Source organism: Capricornis sumatraensis, chromosome 13, assembly GCF_032405125.1.
Source record: "Capricornis sumatraensis isolate serow.1 chromosome 13, serow.2, whole genome shotgun sequence".
Classification (NCBI taxonomy): Eukaryota; Metazoa; Chordata; class Mammalia; order Artiodactyla; family Bovidae; genus Capricornis; species Capricornis sumatraensis.
This window is the reverse complement of record NC_091081.1, coordinates 2,521,458-2,536,659: the sequence shown is the minus strand read 5'-3', so window position 1 is coordinate 2,536,659 and position 15,202 is coordinate 2,521,458. Positions and strand designations below refer to the sequence as shown.

General features: G+C 40.9%; 1 protein-coding gene across 1 annotated transcript in view; it reads left to right on the top strand.

Moving 5' to 3' along the window:
- The window catches only part of COL12A1 (collagen type XII alpha 1 chain), a 118,180-nt gene extending 103,205 nt beyond the window's left edge, over positions 1-14,975 (top strand). Inside the window, exons 59-66 of the mRNA XM_068985253.1 lie at positions 3,165-3,218; positions 4,790-4,861; positions 9,060-9,095; positions 9,192-9,258; positions 10,356-10,544; positions 11,491-11,559; positions 12,334-12,504; positions 14,688-14,975. Coding sequence (XP_068841354.1) covers positions 3,165-3,218; positions 4,790-4,861; positions 9,060-9,095; positions 9,192-9,258; positions 10,356-10,544; positions 11,491-11,559; positions 12,334-12,504; positions 14,688-14,863 — 834 coding nt within the window. The 3' untranslated portion in view covers positions 14,864-14,975. The remainder of the gene's footprint in view (positions 1-3,164; positions 3,219-4,789; positions 4,862-9,059; positions 9,096-9,191; positions 9,259-10,355; positions 10,545-11,490; positions 11,560-12,333; positions 12,505-14,687) is intronic.
- The last annotated feature ends 227 nt before the right edge of the window (positions 14,976-15,202 follow it).

Sequence of the window (15,202 nt, the reverse complement as noted above, 5' to 3'; positions counted from 1 at the left end):
TCAAAGAGAAAACTGTTCTCTGGGAACCTGGGACCCGCTGGTACTTATACATATTTCCCGACTCTTTTGAGACTGGCACTCTAGTTTTATTTGAATTCTTGTCTTATAATAAAGGACCACAATGATATTGCAAGGGTGACCAGTCTGTATATGCAATTAGTCAACAAAACCAAAAATATCACAGTCAGGAAGTAATAACGGATATTGAATATAGTTCAATGTCCTGTGATAAACCATGATAAGAAAGAATGTGAAAAAGAATATATATGTATAACTGAGTCACCTTGCTGTATAACAGAAGTTAAATACAACATTATAGATCAAATATACTCCAATTAAAAAGAAAACAGAAGTAATGATGGGCTGCCTCCCTTGCCACCGCTACTGCAGAGGCCGTGTTGGGTTGGCACGTGCTTCAGCATGGGTTCCATGCAGACTTGCTGGGTGGTCAGTGCCCACCCCATCAACACGCTCCTTCTGAGCTGGTGGTCAGGCAGCCATCCCCACCATCCCTGCTTCCCTGAAAAGTGAAGGGCTGGGAAGGACTGTGTTTCACTCTCACATTTTAATCTGTGAATCCAGCTTTGTGGTGAGGCAACCCAGGACCCTCATGTTGAGAGTGAGGAAAGTTTTCAGGAAATTATTCATCTTTTTTCCACCACAGCCTTGTACCTACAACTGTTTCCTGTCACTAATGCTGAGAGTAGGAGTCACAGCTGATGGAACATAAATGGTTTTGGAAAGTTAGACGTTGGGTGCAGGCATCTCAGCCAAAAGAGAAAGAAAGGGAGACAGAGAGAGGAAGGAAGGAATGAAGAAAGAAAGGAAGGAAGGAAGAAACTTGAACCCTGGGGTGGGAGAGAAGAGAATAAAAGCTCAGGAGAGCACGCCCAAGACCATGGTGATGAAGGAAGATGTCCTACCAAGATGGAGTTGGTAGAAGCAAGAGGTTTGGGTTGCCTTCAGCACAGATCGATTTTCAAATGAGCCACAGTTCTGGGGATGTTAGAAAGTAGCAAGACAAGTACATGTTCAGGCAAGTCATACACGTGCATCTGTGAAAGCGACCACAGGTCCTTTCGGCCACCCGCCTATGGAGGGAAACAGCAATAACTGCTGCAGCTTTGAAAATGGAAAGTAAAAAAAATAAAATTTGCAGCACAAAGTTCTGCAGATGGCCCAGTGGTAGCCCTTCTGAGGTCACCAGAATAGAATCCGCCTCATCCCAATTTAGGTATATGTTACTTCTAAGAGAAAATGGCTGGTTAGACCTAACTATCTGCTCATGAATGAGTGGATAAAGAAGATGTGATATTTTTATATATGAATATATGTTTAATATATATAATAGAATATTATTCTGTCTTAAAAGAAGAGGGACATGCTATCGTTTCCCAAAACATGGATAAACCTTGAACCTGGAGGACATACCACCTGAAATAAGCAAAGCACAGAAAGAGAAATACTGCATGATCTCACTTCTGTATGAAATTTCAGAAAAGCTGAACTCCTGGAAGCAGGTGGCTGCCAGGGGCTGAAAAAGGGAGACATGGGGAGATATTAGGCAAAGGATACAGAGTTTCAGTTATGCCAGATAAGTTCTGGAGATCTAATATACACTATGATGACTATAGTTAATACTATATTGTATTCTTGAAATTTGCTAATAGAGTGTATCTTAAATAGTCTCACCACATAAAAAATGATAGCTCTGTGAGGTGATAGATGTGTTACTTTGTGGTAATCAATACACAATGTCTACATGTATCAAAACATCACGTGTACACCATAAATATATATGATTTTGTCAATTATAGCTCAGTAAAGCAAGGAAAAAAGAGAAAATGGTTGATCAGGAAATTCTTAGGATGACTGAAGGAGGATTATTCATAGACATGATACTTACCTTAAAAAATGAAAGCAAAAGAGTGCTTTCTACAGTGGTTGGAGGACATTTAGATGACATTCAACTGTCCAAACCATACTCAGAGCATTTTTGCTTCTTAAGTGGCTCCCAGGAGTGGTGTTGATGTTACATCAGATGAACTTAGAGTCTGTTTTTTGTTAAGCAGGCCTAGATCTTCCAGAAAACAGTCTGAAATGTTTATCTCTATAAGTTTCTGAATTTTTTTGAAGGGACAGACTATTTCTAATGCAATTTTAAAGAAATAATTTAAACTTCCTCTTTTGTAAAATCAATGGCAGTGTGGATACTTAATGCACGCAGTGATCCAAATGTTCTTGACTTTTTGCTAGGATCCAAGAATATGCATAAAATTATCACTTATTCTCAAAGGAGGCAAAATTTTCCTTTGACAGAGGAATGCAGCAACCATAAAAAACTGCCTGACTCAGAAATCCTCGGCTGGATTTCAGAGGTCTGCACTTGGGATGAATACTAAGCGGGCAGCGAGTGACTCATTCCAGGCAGAGGTCGTCTGGCACTGTGCAAGCTGCACAGAGATGCCCACTACTCCTGGGTAGATCTCTCCTCTCAACCCGATCTGGTATGGGTCTAGCCTGTATGTGAGATGAGGAGAGATGGACCACTAAAGAATTAAGTGAGGACTGAGGATTTCCTTTCTTTTTGAGTGGTGGAGTTAAGGTGGTTTTGCCTCTTTCTTGGAGAGGAGGAGAGAAATCACCCAGGAGTGAAGCAACAGTGGTCCTGTCCTGGCTGGCTGGAAACAAGGAAGGGAGTTTTCTAACCAGGTGGTTGGCCTCTCCTGCATCTTCTCTGACGTCACCTGGTTTCTTCAGCAACATTCCCTTCATCCTATTTTGGTCCTTCCCAGGCCAGTTTGTGGACGTTGACTTTTCAGTAGAAAGGGCTGGTCTTCCTGTAGGTTTCTTTATACTCTTATAAAAGAAAAGTTAGTGTCTTCATAATAGGAAACTGCCTTCTTTGGAGAAGACTAGTTTGATTCTTAAAATGATTTTATTTGTAACCCTATAAATGACTGAGTTTAGAACTGAATTATTCAGTAAAAGGCATAACTTAAATGGAAAGCATTTTTTTTTTTGCATATTTGTCTTTGTATTGAAAAGTTACCTGCAGTTGGGTTAAATCCCTCACCTGTCACTTTTATCATCCTGTTAAGTTTCTTTCCATTTTGCTTGGTCATTATTTCACTAATCCACACTTAATTTCATTTTTACAATAGGGCTTTACGGGAAAAGATGGAGCAATGGGACCCAGGGGTCCTCCTGGACCACCGGTAAGAATGGAATGCGTGACACTCATCTCCCTGTCCTGACCCCCTACTCCCACTTGCTAGGTAAACACTCAGTAACCTGACCTTTGAGCCATGTTCCATTTGTGCTGTGGACCACACTGTTGAGGGACCTGCTTGTTTTTATTCTCCTAAATCAAAATCGGCTAGAGAAAACAGATGTGTTAAAATAGAGAGTCTTTCTGTTTAATCAAGTTATACTTGAAAAACAGAAAAATATCCCTAACTGGTTAGTGCCCTAGTTCCTTCCATGTGTAGTGTACATTAAGTGGTGGGTTTTATGATCCTGCTGGTCATTTCCTCTTCTAGAATTATAAGAGGCTGTAGCTTATGATATTTGAATTTTAAGGATATTAATTGCTGAACAGCTGTAAGTCATTCAGAGGATGTAATTCTTTACTGAATAGGTTTTCTAATTAAGATCTTTGGGAAAAATACTGAAGCCAGTGACTCTGAAAGAAGTATCTGTATACTTGCATCCAGGTGAGATTGCAATTACATTGTTGGAGATAATGGATGCTCTTCATGGCTTCTGGCTGGATATGAATGATTTATGTTTAATATATATGTTCTCAAGTAGAGTTGAAAATGTATAGTAAACTTTCGCTTAAAGTATTACTACAGAGATTAAAATTTATATGATTGATGAATAGAAGATTGTTTTACAGAAATCTGATGATTCCATTTTAAGGAAATTTTAGCTTTAGAAGATAATGTATTGTCTAGCAATATTATCCCATAGACGGAGGAGCCTGGTAGGCTGCAGTCCATGAGGTCGCTAAGAGTCGGACATGACTGAGCAACTTCACTTTCACACATTGAAGAAGGAAATGGCAACCCACTCCAGTGTTCTTGCCTGGAGAATCCCAGGGACGGGGGAGCCTGGTGGGCTGCCGTCTATGAGGTCGCACAGAGTCGGACACAACTGAAGTGACTTAGCAGCAGCAGCAGCAGCAGCAGCAGCAGCAGCAATATTATAAACATTTTACTAAAATATGTGTGAAAGTCGCTCAGTCGTGTATGACTCTTTGCCACCCCACAGACTAAACTATGGCTAAAGTTTCTTGAAGATGTGCTAAAAGAGAGAAATTCTTATGGTTTTGATGGGGTTAAGGGTGCTGATATGATAGAAGAGAAGTACGCTTTATTTGAATGCACCAAAGAAAAAGTGAGTTTCTAGGCTGAGCTACAACTTCCTGGAGATAAGGGGAGCTCCACCACATGGTGCTCAGATACCTTCTCAATTTCTTCCCCAAACAAAGTTTTCACTCCTGTCTTTTGATGTGTTTTCTATTTTGATAACAGAAATAAATGAAAAGAAATTGCTTTCGGTAAATTCATTTAGTAGCCAATTTACTAGGATCTCAGTCTGTGAATGGTGAAACTGATTAAAAGGAACTTTTGGTATTTTTTTCCTCCATGTTATCTTAAATTTAATTTTATTCTTTATTTTAATATGCTGAAAGCTTTCAAAACCCGCCATGCTTTGTTAGTTTACTTTACATGGGACTCCTCTTTCATGGTAACCTTTTGTCTGCTCTGCCTGTGTGTTGCAGGGAAGTCCAGGCTCTCCAGGAGTCACAGGACCAAGTGGGAAACCAGGAAAGCCCGGAGATCACGGCCGACCAGTAAGTGGATGGCTTGCATGCCTAGTCATTCCACTGTGAGTGATGAAGAGACTGCAAAACTGTGGCATATTTATGTTATCTCTGCTGTAATACGTTTGAAGCATTTGTTGAAACTATGCTAAACCCATGGATTTAACTTGGTACTAGTTCTAAAATTTTCTCTCCAAGTTATAACATTCTGGGATGAAAATTGTGGTCATAGGGTTTCTTTAAAAGGAGAATGGGATTATGAGCCAAGACACATATTTCTGCACTGTATAAACACTCAGAGCTGGGTCAGCAGAATCATTCTTTTTATTTAGGAGCGGTATGCAGCTTAAGACAGAAAAACACATGATGCTCCACGGCGCCCCTGTGGATGCTCTGCAAGTTAACCCTTTGTGAGCGTTCTGTGGCCATGCCACCTGCTCTCCTCTTCTGTGGAGGATGCTAGAGCCTTAGCCCCAGAATGAAAAGGATTTATCTAATCCATTGTCTTACTTTTTTACACTGCCCTGCTCCAACTCATATCCAGTTTAACTTTCTTTTTATCAGATGTTTTGGTTAAAATAATAGTTGAGCTGGTATAATGCATATCTTCCATTTTCAAATTTGTAACTCCAAAACTGAATGCTTTCTAGGTGGCGCTAGTGGTAAAGAGTCTGCCTGTCAATGCAAGAGACAGGAGTTTGATCCCTGGGTCGGGAAGATCCCCTAGAGTAGGAAATGGTAATCCCCTCCAGTTTTCTTGCCTGGAAAATTCCATGGACAGAGGAGCCTGGTGGGCTACAGTCCATGGGATCACAAAGAGTCAGGCATGACAGAGCGACTGAGCACATATTTGTAATGACTTTTGGGCTCCATATTCTTCCTTACAAGCTCTTCCCTATTAATGTCTATGAAGAATAAATTTATTTTAAGCAGTTTTTTTCTGAGTAGAATTCTGAAATATAAAAATTTATTTCGAAGATCATGAAGTCCGATATTAGTAATAACACACCTATCAGAGCTGTTCTCTGAATGGAACTTTACTCTTAAGTATTGTTCAAGTTAAAAAAAAAAAAGTATAAACCCAAGTTAAAATAAAAAAGTTTAATGTCAAACTAATTTAGGGTAGATCTTTATGTGACATGCCATGCTTTCTACGTTTACATAAAATTAAGCAAGCAGCATAAAGATGAAAGGCCTCCTGATATGCCTCATACACTGTGTATACTCTAGCACATGACCGTATTACTCTCTTTTTATTAATGAATCATAGCAGAAACTTCACAAGAGTGGTTAAAAGTACACAGAACTTTTCAACCCATTCAGAATTCTGTTTCTTTTTATGATGACCAAAATAGAGTCTAACATAAGAATATCACTAATGTAATTGATGGCTGCAGCTAGAAACCTGAAAGAAAGTTCTACTTTCTTTACTTGAAATGAGATCCCAAGATACTGGCAATAAAGATGAGTTCTAAATCATATATACTAGACCAATCTCAGAGAGGCAGTAAATTAAAAACAAAACAAAACAACAGATGGGAACAGAGTAGCAGTTAATGCAAAAAAGATTCCCTGAAATTTACAAAAGGCTCCAAGCTAAATAATGTTTCCACGAGAGTCCAGCACTTTTGGTAAAGGGTGAGTCAAGCTCCAGTTTTTCTTATAACTACAATTTGGTGACACTTATCTGGACGTTATCTACCCCATTTTCCTCCTTTCAGTTCAGTTCAGTTCAGTCGCTCAGTCATGTCCGACTCTTTGCGACCCCATGAATCACAGCACACCAGGCCCTCCCTGTCCATCACCATCTCCCGGAGTTCACTCAGACTCATGTCCGTCGAGTCCATGATGCCATCCACCCATCTCATCCTAGGTCGTCCCCTTCTCCTCCTGCCCCCAATCCCTCCCAGCATCAGAGTCTTTTCCAATGAGTCAACTCTTCGCATGAGGTGGCCAAAGTACTGGAGCTTCAGCTTTAGCATCATTCCTTCCAAGGAAATCCCAGGGCTGATCTCCTTCAGAATGGACTGGTTGGATCTCCTTGCAGTCCAAGGGACTCTCAAGAGTCTTCTCCAACACCACAGTTCAAAAGCATCAATTCTTCGGCGCTCAGCCTTCTTCACAGTCCAACTCTCACATCCATACATGACTACTGGAAAAACCATAGCCTTGACTAGACGGACCTTAGTTGGCAAAGTAATGTCTCTGCTTTTGAATATACTATCTAGGTTGGTCATAACTTTTCTTCCAAAGAGTAAGTGTCTTTTAATTTCATCGCTGTAATCACCATCTGCAGTGATTTTGGAGCCCCCAAAAATAAAGTCTGACACTGTTTCTACTGTTTCCCCATCTATTTCCCATGAAGTGATGGGACCGGATGCCATGATCTTCATTTTCTGAATGTTGAGCTTTAGGCCTTTTTCACTCTCCACTTGCACTTTCATCAAGAGGCTAAAGTGGTAAATGGCCCCTCCTTTTCTTCTCTCTTCTATTTACGTTTAGTTTCTTAAACCAAAACTAGCAGTTGCATGTATAAAGGTCTTAGCAGGGAACTTAGCTCAGTCACTGTTAGCTTGTCATTAGTGCTTGTATGCAGAGTTGTCCTCCTGTTAACATATAAAACCTGATGTTGTATAGTGGATATTTCCAAGAACTGCTGATGGAATATTTTTATTTGTTTACTCAACACCCTTTGGTTTGGTGCCTAACTGTGCTAGCTGGCATTCTAGGGTCTGGATAAAACCATAAACAGGGCGAAGTCCTTGCCCTCATGGAGATCCTAGTGGGAGATATAGACCAAAAATGTAAATACATAGTATAGTTTCTGGTGATGATGAGTGATATGAAAAAAAGAGACACAGAGTAAGGTTTTAGGGGCTCATTATGGTGGTGTGAACGGGCTATTTCAGATGCAGCGGTCAGCGAGCCTGTCCAAGCAGGTGCAGCGAGGCTGGAGCATCTGTGGGAACATTATTCCAGGTGTGGGGAAAGATGAACAAAGGCTGAGGGAGGGTGAGTGTGGCATGTGGATGGAACAGCAGAGAGATCCGAGCACCTGAAGCGAAGGAAGTGAGGAGAGGCGAGGTCAGCCAGCTGGGCAGAGGCCATCATGTGGTCTACCCAGACCACACTTATTCTAAGTGTGATAAGAAGCCCTTGGAGCCAAGAATGACTTGGGCCGATTTTCCTCTTAAAAGTAACACTCTGGCTTCTCTGTGGAGAACAGACTCGAAAGGGGCAAAAGTGGGAGAAAGGAAGACCAGTTGGATGGATGTTGAGGAGTTGAGGCAAAAGTCTTGGAGACGGTAAGATGCAGTTTGGGATGTTATCTGAACATTAGATTTGTCAGTGGTGTGGGTATTCCTTTCAGGGGGTAGCCTGGAGAAACACAGAAAGACAAAAACTTCTTGCATTAGAAGGAAGACTTTTTCCAAGATGTTCTCATGGCCGGTGAGAGGCCTGACAGAGGAAAGGGGGTAGCAGAGGATGAGATGGTTGGATGGCATCACTGACTCAATGGACGTGAATTTGAGCAACCTCCGGGAGATACTGAAGGACAGGGAAGCCTGGTGTTTGCAGTCCACAGGGTCACAGAGACTTGGACACAACTTAGCAACTGAACAACAACAACAAATTCTGTAGTTGTGTTTGGATGTGGGACCACCATTTGGATTAAGTTCTTTAATAAGTGAGGCATATAGCCCTTTCATATTCAATGCACAAAATCACTAGAAGAAGTTAGAGACGCTGTTTAGTTAGGGAACTGATGGATGGTCTTACTATTACAAAGTCTTCTGGGTTCTTACTAGAACTGAACCAAGATTAACCTACAATAGCCAGTTGAGCTCCCCAGCCATACTGACATGATAAAAGGGTAGAATGGTAGCAAGGGCAATGTGACATGTATTTCAGTTCCAGATCTCTATTGTGAATGGGCATCATAAAATGAAGACGCAATACATAACTTCTAAACGTGATCATAAAATTCACATCTCAGCACTGTTTTGGAGGACACGTGCTTCTGAGAGAGGGAGAGAGAGAGAGACAGGGAGACAGATTAGATTCCTTTTTACAGACAAGCAAAATGCAAGTACCTTCAGTGTGAACATGATGTGTGATTTTGCTAATTTGTTAGAAAATAGACCTTGCTGTCTTTCATCATGTCCATTCATAAGTCATTTGAGACCGTGTTTGTCAGTTTGTAATATCTGAAATTCCTATATTTCAGGGTCCATCAGGATTGAAAGGAGAGAAAGGCGATAGAGTACGTATTTCTTAAAATTTGACTTACAAGTTTACTTTGTGTGTTAAACGTTGAACTCTGGAACTATGAGAATAATATGCTGCTTTACTTCACTAGGGAGACATTGCTTCCCAGAACATGATGCGAGCAGTCGCAAGACAAGTCTGTGAACAGTTGATAAGCGGTAAAATTTCTCTTCCTTTGAATATATGAGTGTTTAAGTTAATTGCAGGAAAATGCAGAGTATTTTCTAAGATACATACTTTCTAAGATAAATGTTTCTATTTCATTTTCACAACCTCTTTTTTTATACATTGTCAGTTTTGTATCCTGTTAGATAAAGCTGATGATATTTTAATGATTGTCATCAAGATAAAACAGTAACCCAAGGTAAAATAATAGCCAGTTATCTTTATATTCAGTCTGATACAAAATCACATTTTAAAAGGGCCTTTCAGTTTCAGTATTAGTGTTTTTTATTGGGTTTCCATTGAAGCAGCAATCATTGCATCTTTTAAGTTATGATGTTTGAGTTTTGCTAACTCTTAAGGAAGGAGGACCATGGAGATTAATTTGATCCTGAAAAGTCCACGTTGATGGGGAACTTTTTATTGCCTCCTTTTGATTCATGGGCTCTTTCTCCTTATTCCATGAAATTTATTAAGTGATAAGGCCTAGTGCCTGCAAACTGAGTGTGACCTCCAACTCAAGGCCCCCGTTTTCAGAAGTTTTAGGCCAGCTGTCTCCCAGGGTGGTTCCAAGGAGCCCCTGCTTCAGAGTCACTGATGCTGCGTGTGAGAAATGAGTTCCTTGCTCACCCTAAATCTGGTGAATCACTCTTTGGAGATGAGACCCAGAAATTTGTAGTGTTTGAAGTATCTCACAGGTGACTCCAGCTTACACTAAAGCCTGATTATCACTGCTGTAGGCACACACACACAAATGCTGTCATTTATTAATTTTAAAAAAGGTTCTCTTTAGAGTGACATCATCGGGCAAAACCTTGGGGCTTCATATCAGAACCACGTTAAACTTTCACAAGTCTTTTATGTTTAGAGTAATGCTGATGGCTTACTAGACAGTATTTGGTGTTCTTATCAGGGATCATTTTGTCTGGGATGACTGCAGTGTTTTATTTTAGGGTTGGGATTCTAATTAAAATGTTTGCTGGAGGGGGCAGGAACAGAGATGAATGTCACTAAACACTAAGAGAAATCTGTTTCATGTCCTCATCCCCTCCTTTCTGGGTTTCTGACTAATAAGTCTTATTTTAATTTTTAGGTCAGATGAATAGATTCAATCAGATGCTGAACCAGATTCCAAACGACTACCACTCAAATCGCAACCAGCCAGGCCCTCCAGGCCCCCCAGGCCCCCCCGGCAGTGCAGGAGCCAGAGGAGAACCAGGACCTGGGGGGCGGCCCGGCTTCCCAGGCACACCAGGGATGCAGGGGCCCCCGGGGGAACGAGGTAGGTATTCTCCGCTGCTGCCTAGGCATCAAGGAAGGAGTCTGGAAGTGTAGAAGCTGGGTCGAAAAGCACGTGGAAGGCTGAGCTTGGCAAACGACGCTGGTCTTGTTTGGACAGCCCCAGAAGAGCTATGCATCCCTGAACCTGTTTTTCTTTCTAGGCAGCTGCAGGCTATAGAGATCCTTATCTTAGAACACAGGAAGATTTTGTCAGGAGATCTTGGTCAAGACAATGCCATTTTCTGATTGTTGTTGTTAGCGAGCAAAATTGTTTCTTGGCAAAGGGAATCAGGCACTAAAACCTTATTAATTGTTTTGACTGGCAAGAGCTGGGCAGCACCTGAATGTAAGCAGCCTTAGGATTTTAAATCCAAATTCTTCTGGTTCCTTTACTCAGGGTCTGGAACTGGTCTTATGTGTTTATTTGGCTTTAATTTCATGGTAGATAAGTGTAATTGAAGGAAAAGAAGAAAAACAAGATTATCTGATTCCAGATGGTTCAGCATGCTGGGGACTGACTTTGTGAAAGTAGTGGTTAACATTTTGGGGAAAACCTAGATGCTTCTATAATTCTGATGGTTTAGATGCCATCCTCATAGGGTTACTGAAGCTAAGGTAACTTTGAGATGTCTTCAGTGGGTTCTAATTCTTTATTCAAGATTTCTGTTCTTAATTACTGTTTCTAAAATAATATATTCGACGTGTTTGTTTTCTTCAAATTATTTTTCCCCTGACTTGTAGCCAGATTTGTTTCTTGGCCATGAATCTGGAATTACACAAATGTCTAGAAAGAATTTTGGCTTAAAAAGTGGACTTCTGTGAAAAATTGGGTTCTGCTTTTACTAAGGGAAATGAATTACTTGAATCAAGTATTATCGGTTCCGATGTAAACTGCGTTTTTCCCAGATAATTTTCCCTCTGTGTTTTACAATTTTGTCCTTGCTTAGGTTTGCCGGGAGAGAAAGGCGAAAGGGGTATTGGATCTCCAGGACCTCGAGGGCTGCCTGGCCCCCCAGGTAGGTTTTGCTGGTACATCAGACAAGAGAACATGTAAGCACTGAGAGAGCACACAGCCCTCCTCAGAGGCACAAGCTCATCCTGTGAGCTGCAGGCAGGCTGATCATCATGGTATATATTTGGGCAAGAAGTTCCTCTTGATCCTGCTCATTTTTATGTTTTGTTAAAAAAAAAAGTTTCAGCACATTCTATTTAAGATTTACTCTTAACTTTAATATATGAGGGTCTGAGTTTTAGTGACAGAGGGATGCTGTTTTCTTTTTATGGGATTCCTATGTTTTTTTTTTTTTTCCCTACATGTTTTGTTTGGCCTCACAGCTGTTAAGGATGGTGTCATTTCCTGTTCCTTCCGCTGTTCTTCAAGATGCTAAATAGACTAAGAGACTATTGCTAATGGACTGAGGAAATATATCCTCATTAGAAATCCTGATACATCCCAATATTTCATTCACAGGCTTTTTATTGATGTTGTTCTATGCATTTTGTTTACTAGATTGAGAATAAATTGTTTTTTTTCACTATAAGGTCCATGAGACCCTTGCAACCATGGTCAGCCCTGGAGGTTAAATCTTTACATTTGTGTTAACCATGAGTAAGTATCAGTAGCTTCAGAAATAACATTGGTTCATACTGGTGATTTCTAAGGAAATATTTTCTTACCATATGCTAGAGAATCAGTTGGTCTTGGAGCAGTGGAGGTGCCAAAGTATTGCTGACCGCCTTAGGAGATGCAGTTAACAAGAGGGGTAATATTTGTCTTAAACCCACAACAGGCCCACAAGGAGAATCGAGAACGGGTCCGCCAGGGTCCACAGGTTCCAGAGGTCCTCCAGGTCCCCCTGGTCGTCCTGGAAACTCAGGTATCCGAGGCCCTCCAGGTCCTCCTGGATACTGTGACTCATCCCAGTGTGCCAGCATCCCATACAACGGACAAGGTTATCCAGGTATGTTGTTGCCATTATAGGGACCCAAATTCAACTGAATTTAAAAAACCTGTATGGAAATAAAGTTCCCTAGGATTGAAGGAAAGTTGATTTGAGGATTTCTTGAAGATAGCAACTCTTTCAGTTGTGTGTTTTGATTATGTAGTAATGGTCTCTCTCAAAAGAATCGATGTTAATTTTAATGACATTATTTCACTGATAGGAGTTGAATAATTATTTTCTCCTTCTTTCTATACTTTTGCATTTATCAAATCACAACATAACTTCTCTGTTTCTCCTGAGAGTTCAAAGAATGTTATTGATTTTTTTTTTTTGCCTAAAGGTTGGGAACAGGGATTTGTTGAGTACAACTGTAGAATGCTAAGAATATATATAAAATTTGTTTTGGGAATCTAATGTGTAGGCAGACTATTTGATAACATAGTGGAGGCAACTGAAAATATTTCACTATTTCACTTTGTCCATGGAATTAGTATTTTATAAACTCTGGGAACTAATTTTTCAAGAGTTGGTCATGAAATTCTAATATTTGACAATTTGACAATTACTGGAGGCAGAAGTCTCTTAAGCCTGAATTTGGGGAATATGGGGACAGAGGCAATATGCTGATCTAGAAATTAAAAAATTAATGCTGTGGGCAGTGGTCAGCAGTGCCCTTTTTCATCAGTGCACCCTCAAGCATCTTGCAAATTTTACAAATGATACTGCTGTTTGATATGGTTGGCTCCTAGCAAGTAGTGCATGAGTAGTTGAATATCTAAATATCTATATATCTATATATTTATGTGCATACTTACATATGACCAAAAATAATCATGACTCTTAAATTTATGCAAACCATTCACAAAATTGCAATTTCATTCTTTATAAAAGAAATTTGAATTACCTCTGCCTTCTGGTATGTATGAGTAGCTTGAAATATATGGATATATACATATATAATTTAACCATTACATACTTAAATGAATGTGTATAGATATTTTTTTTTTGCATAGTAATTCAACTTTTAAAAACCATCATCTTTGACCTGTTTCAGGTTCCGGCTAACAAATTTTCTAAGTCGCCAGTGCTGCTTACAGTTTGAATACATGAAAATCCTGTTTCTGAGATGTTTGCGCACGTGCTTATTAGAAAATGAGTCTGTATGGAAATCTCACCACAGATCTGGTTAACGAACCGGGTGGACATCATAAAGGAGGGTGGAGACTCTTTATACTAACTTGAATGAGACAAAAGCAGTGATGTTAGTTTATAAGCCTGATGCATTTCAGTAATAATGTAGAAAAATATTATTTAAAAAAAAAGTTCAAACACAGCTCATGAGGTGCCTCGGTTTTGAAAGAGGTGCATAATAAAACTACTAACCACGGAGATGATGCCATTTTGGGAAAAACAATTAACCTGGTTAAAGAGAAGTACCTTATGTAAATAATAAACTAATTATGGCTTGTAAATGATTTGTATGTGATACTGTCCACTAAAATCACTTAACAATTCTACAATCAGCTTCTGCCTGCCGCTTGCTCTCTGCCGGAATAACATCGAATTAGAATCTCCTCATCTCTTGCTTGTTAGCGATGTCTGATTACCTTATGTACATGTATTCTCATTTGGGTTTTTGTAATCGCCCTTTTCAAACCAAAATTTTAGAATCCCTTTTTTTCTTCCTGTTTCGCTGTCGTCACGGGTGGTCCTTACCCACCAGTTGTAACTCAGGCTGTGGGCCAGACAGCCACAGAAAACGTCATGTACTGTATATTACTTGGTGATAATTGATTTTCACCTCCAGAGTTCAGTTTTAAGGAGCTAATATAACTTCCCCATCACCTCCTCATCTTTCCCAGTGGTTCTCTGAACTGAGGAATTCGAAGTCATGAAGTTACTTGGGGATGCAAAAAAAAATCCTACCTAGGTTGGTCGACAGCTTTCTTTGGCACAGTCGCTGACCCTCCCCAGGTGTTTGTGCAATGATTGTATTTACTGCTGGACCTCTGAAGGTTACAAACAAGTGCCATTTCAGATCACCCAATTCTCTCTGCAAATGGAAGGAATCAGAACGTTGTAATTTCTCTGCTTTTATAGTCATGAGATTAAGACTGTAGTCCCCTCGGGTGATGGTTTAGCTTTTGGTGTGTGTGTATTCCTTCCAAATCATGCCGTAACTGTAATGTTGAATCGGACAGAGCCCTACGTGCCAGAGGGCGGGGCCTACTTGCCCGAGCGCGAGCCCTTCATCGTGCCGGTGGAGCCCGAGCGGACAGCGGACGAGTACGAGGACTACGGCGCCGACGAGCCCGCAGGCGAGCATCCTCCCCACGCGCGCTGGCGGCGCGCCCTGCCCCACCGCCCCCGGCAGTGACCCTGACCCCGCGCGCTTGCGCAGCGCGGCCGGGCTGCGGGGAGGTGTTCGGATTCCCATTTACAGGTCAGACGGAGCAGTGGACGTCTTACCTGCCACGTTTCTTCCGGCGTTGCTTCATCGGAGAGTACCCTTTCTGACTGTTAGCGAACCTTGTTCCTGCAGGAAGCCTAGCTCGCTGCCCGCGCAGTCTGTAGAAGTCTTTTGCCTTTGCCCTTGAAGTTGCTTGCAAGATCCTTTGTTCACAAAAGCTGCGGGGAGAGAACCTGCCCTGTGCCTTAATTAGGTAGCTCAGCAGGCAGCCTCAGTGAAACTCTTAAGCAGTTAAGTCCTGGAACC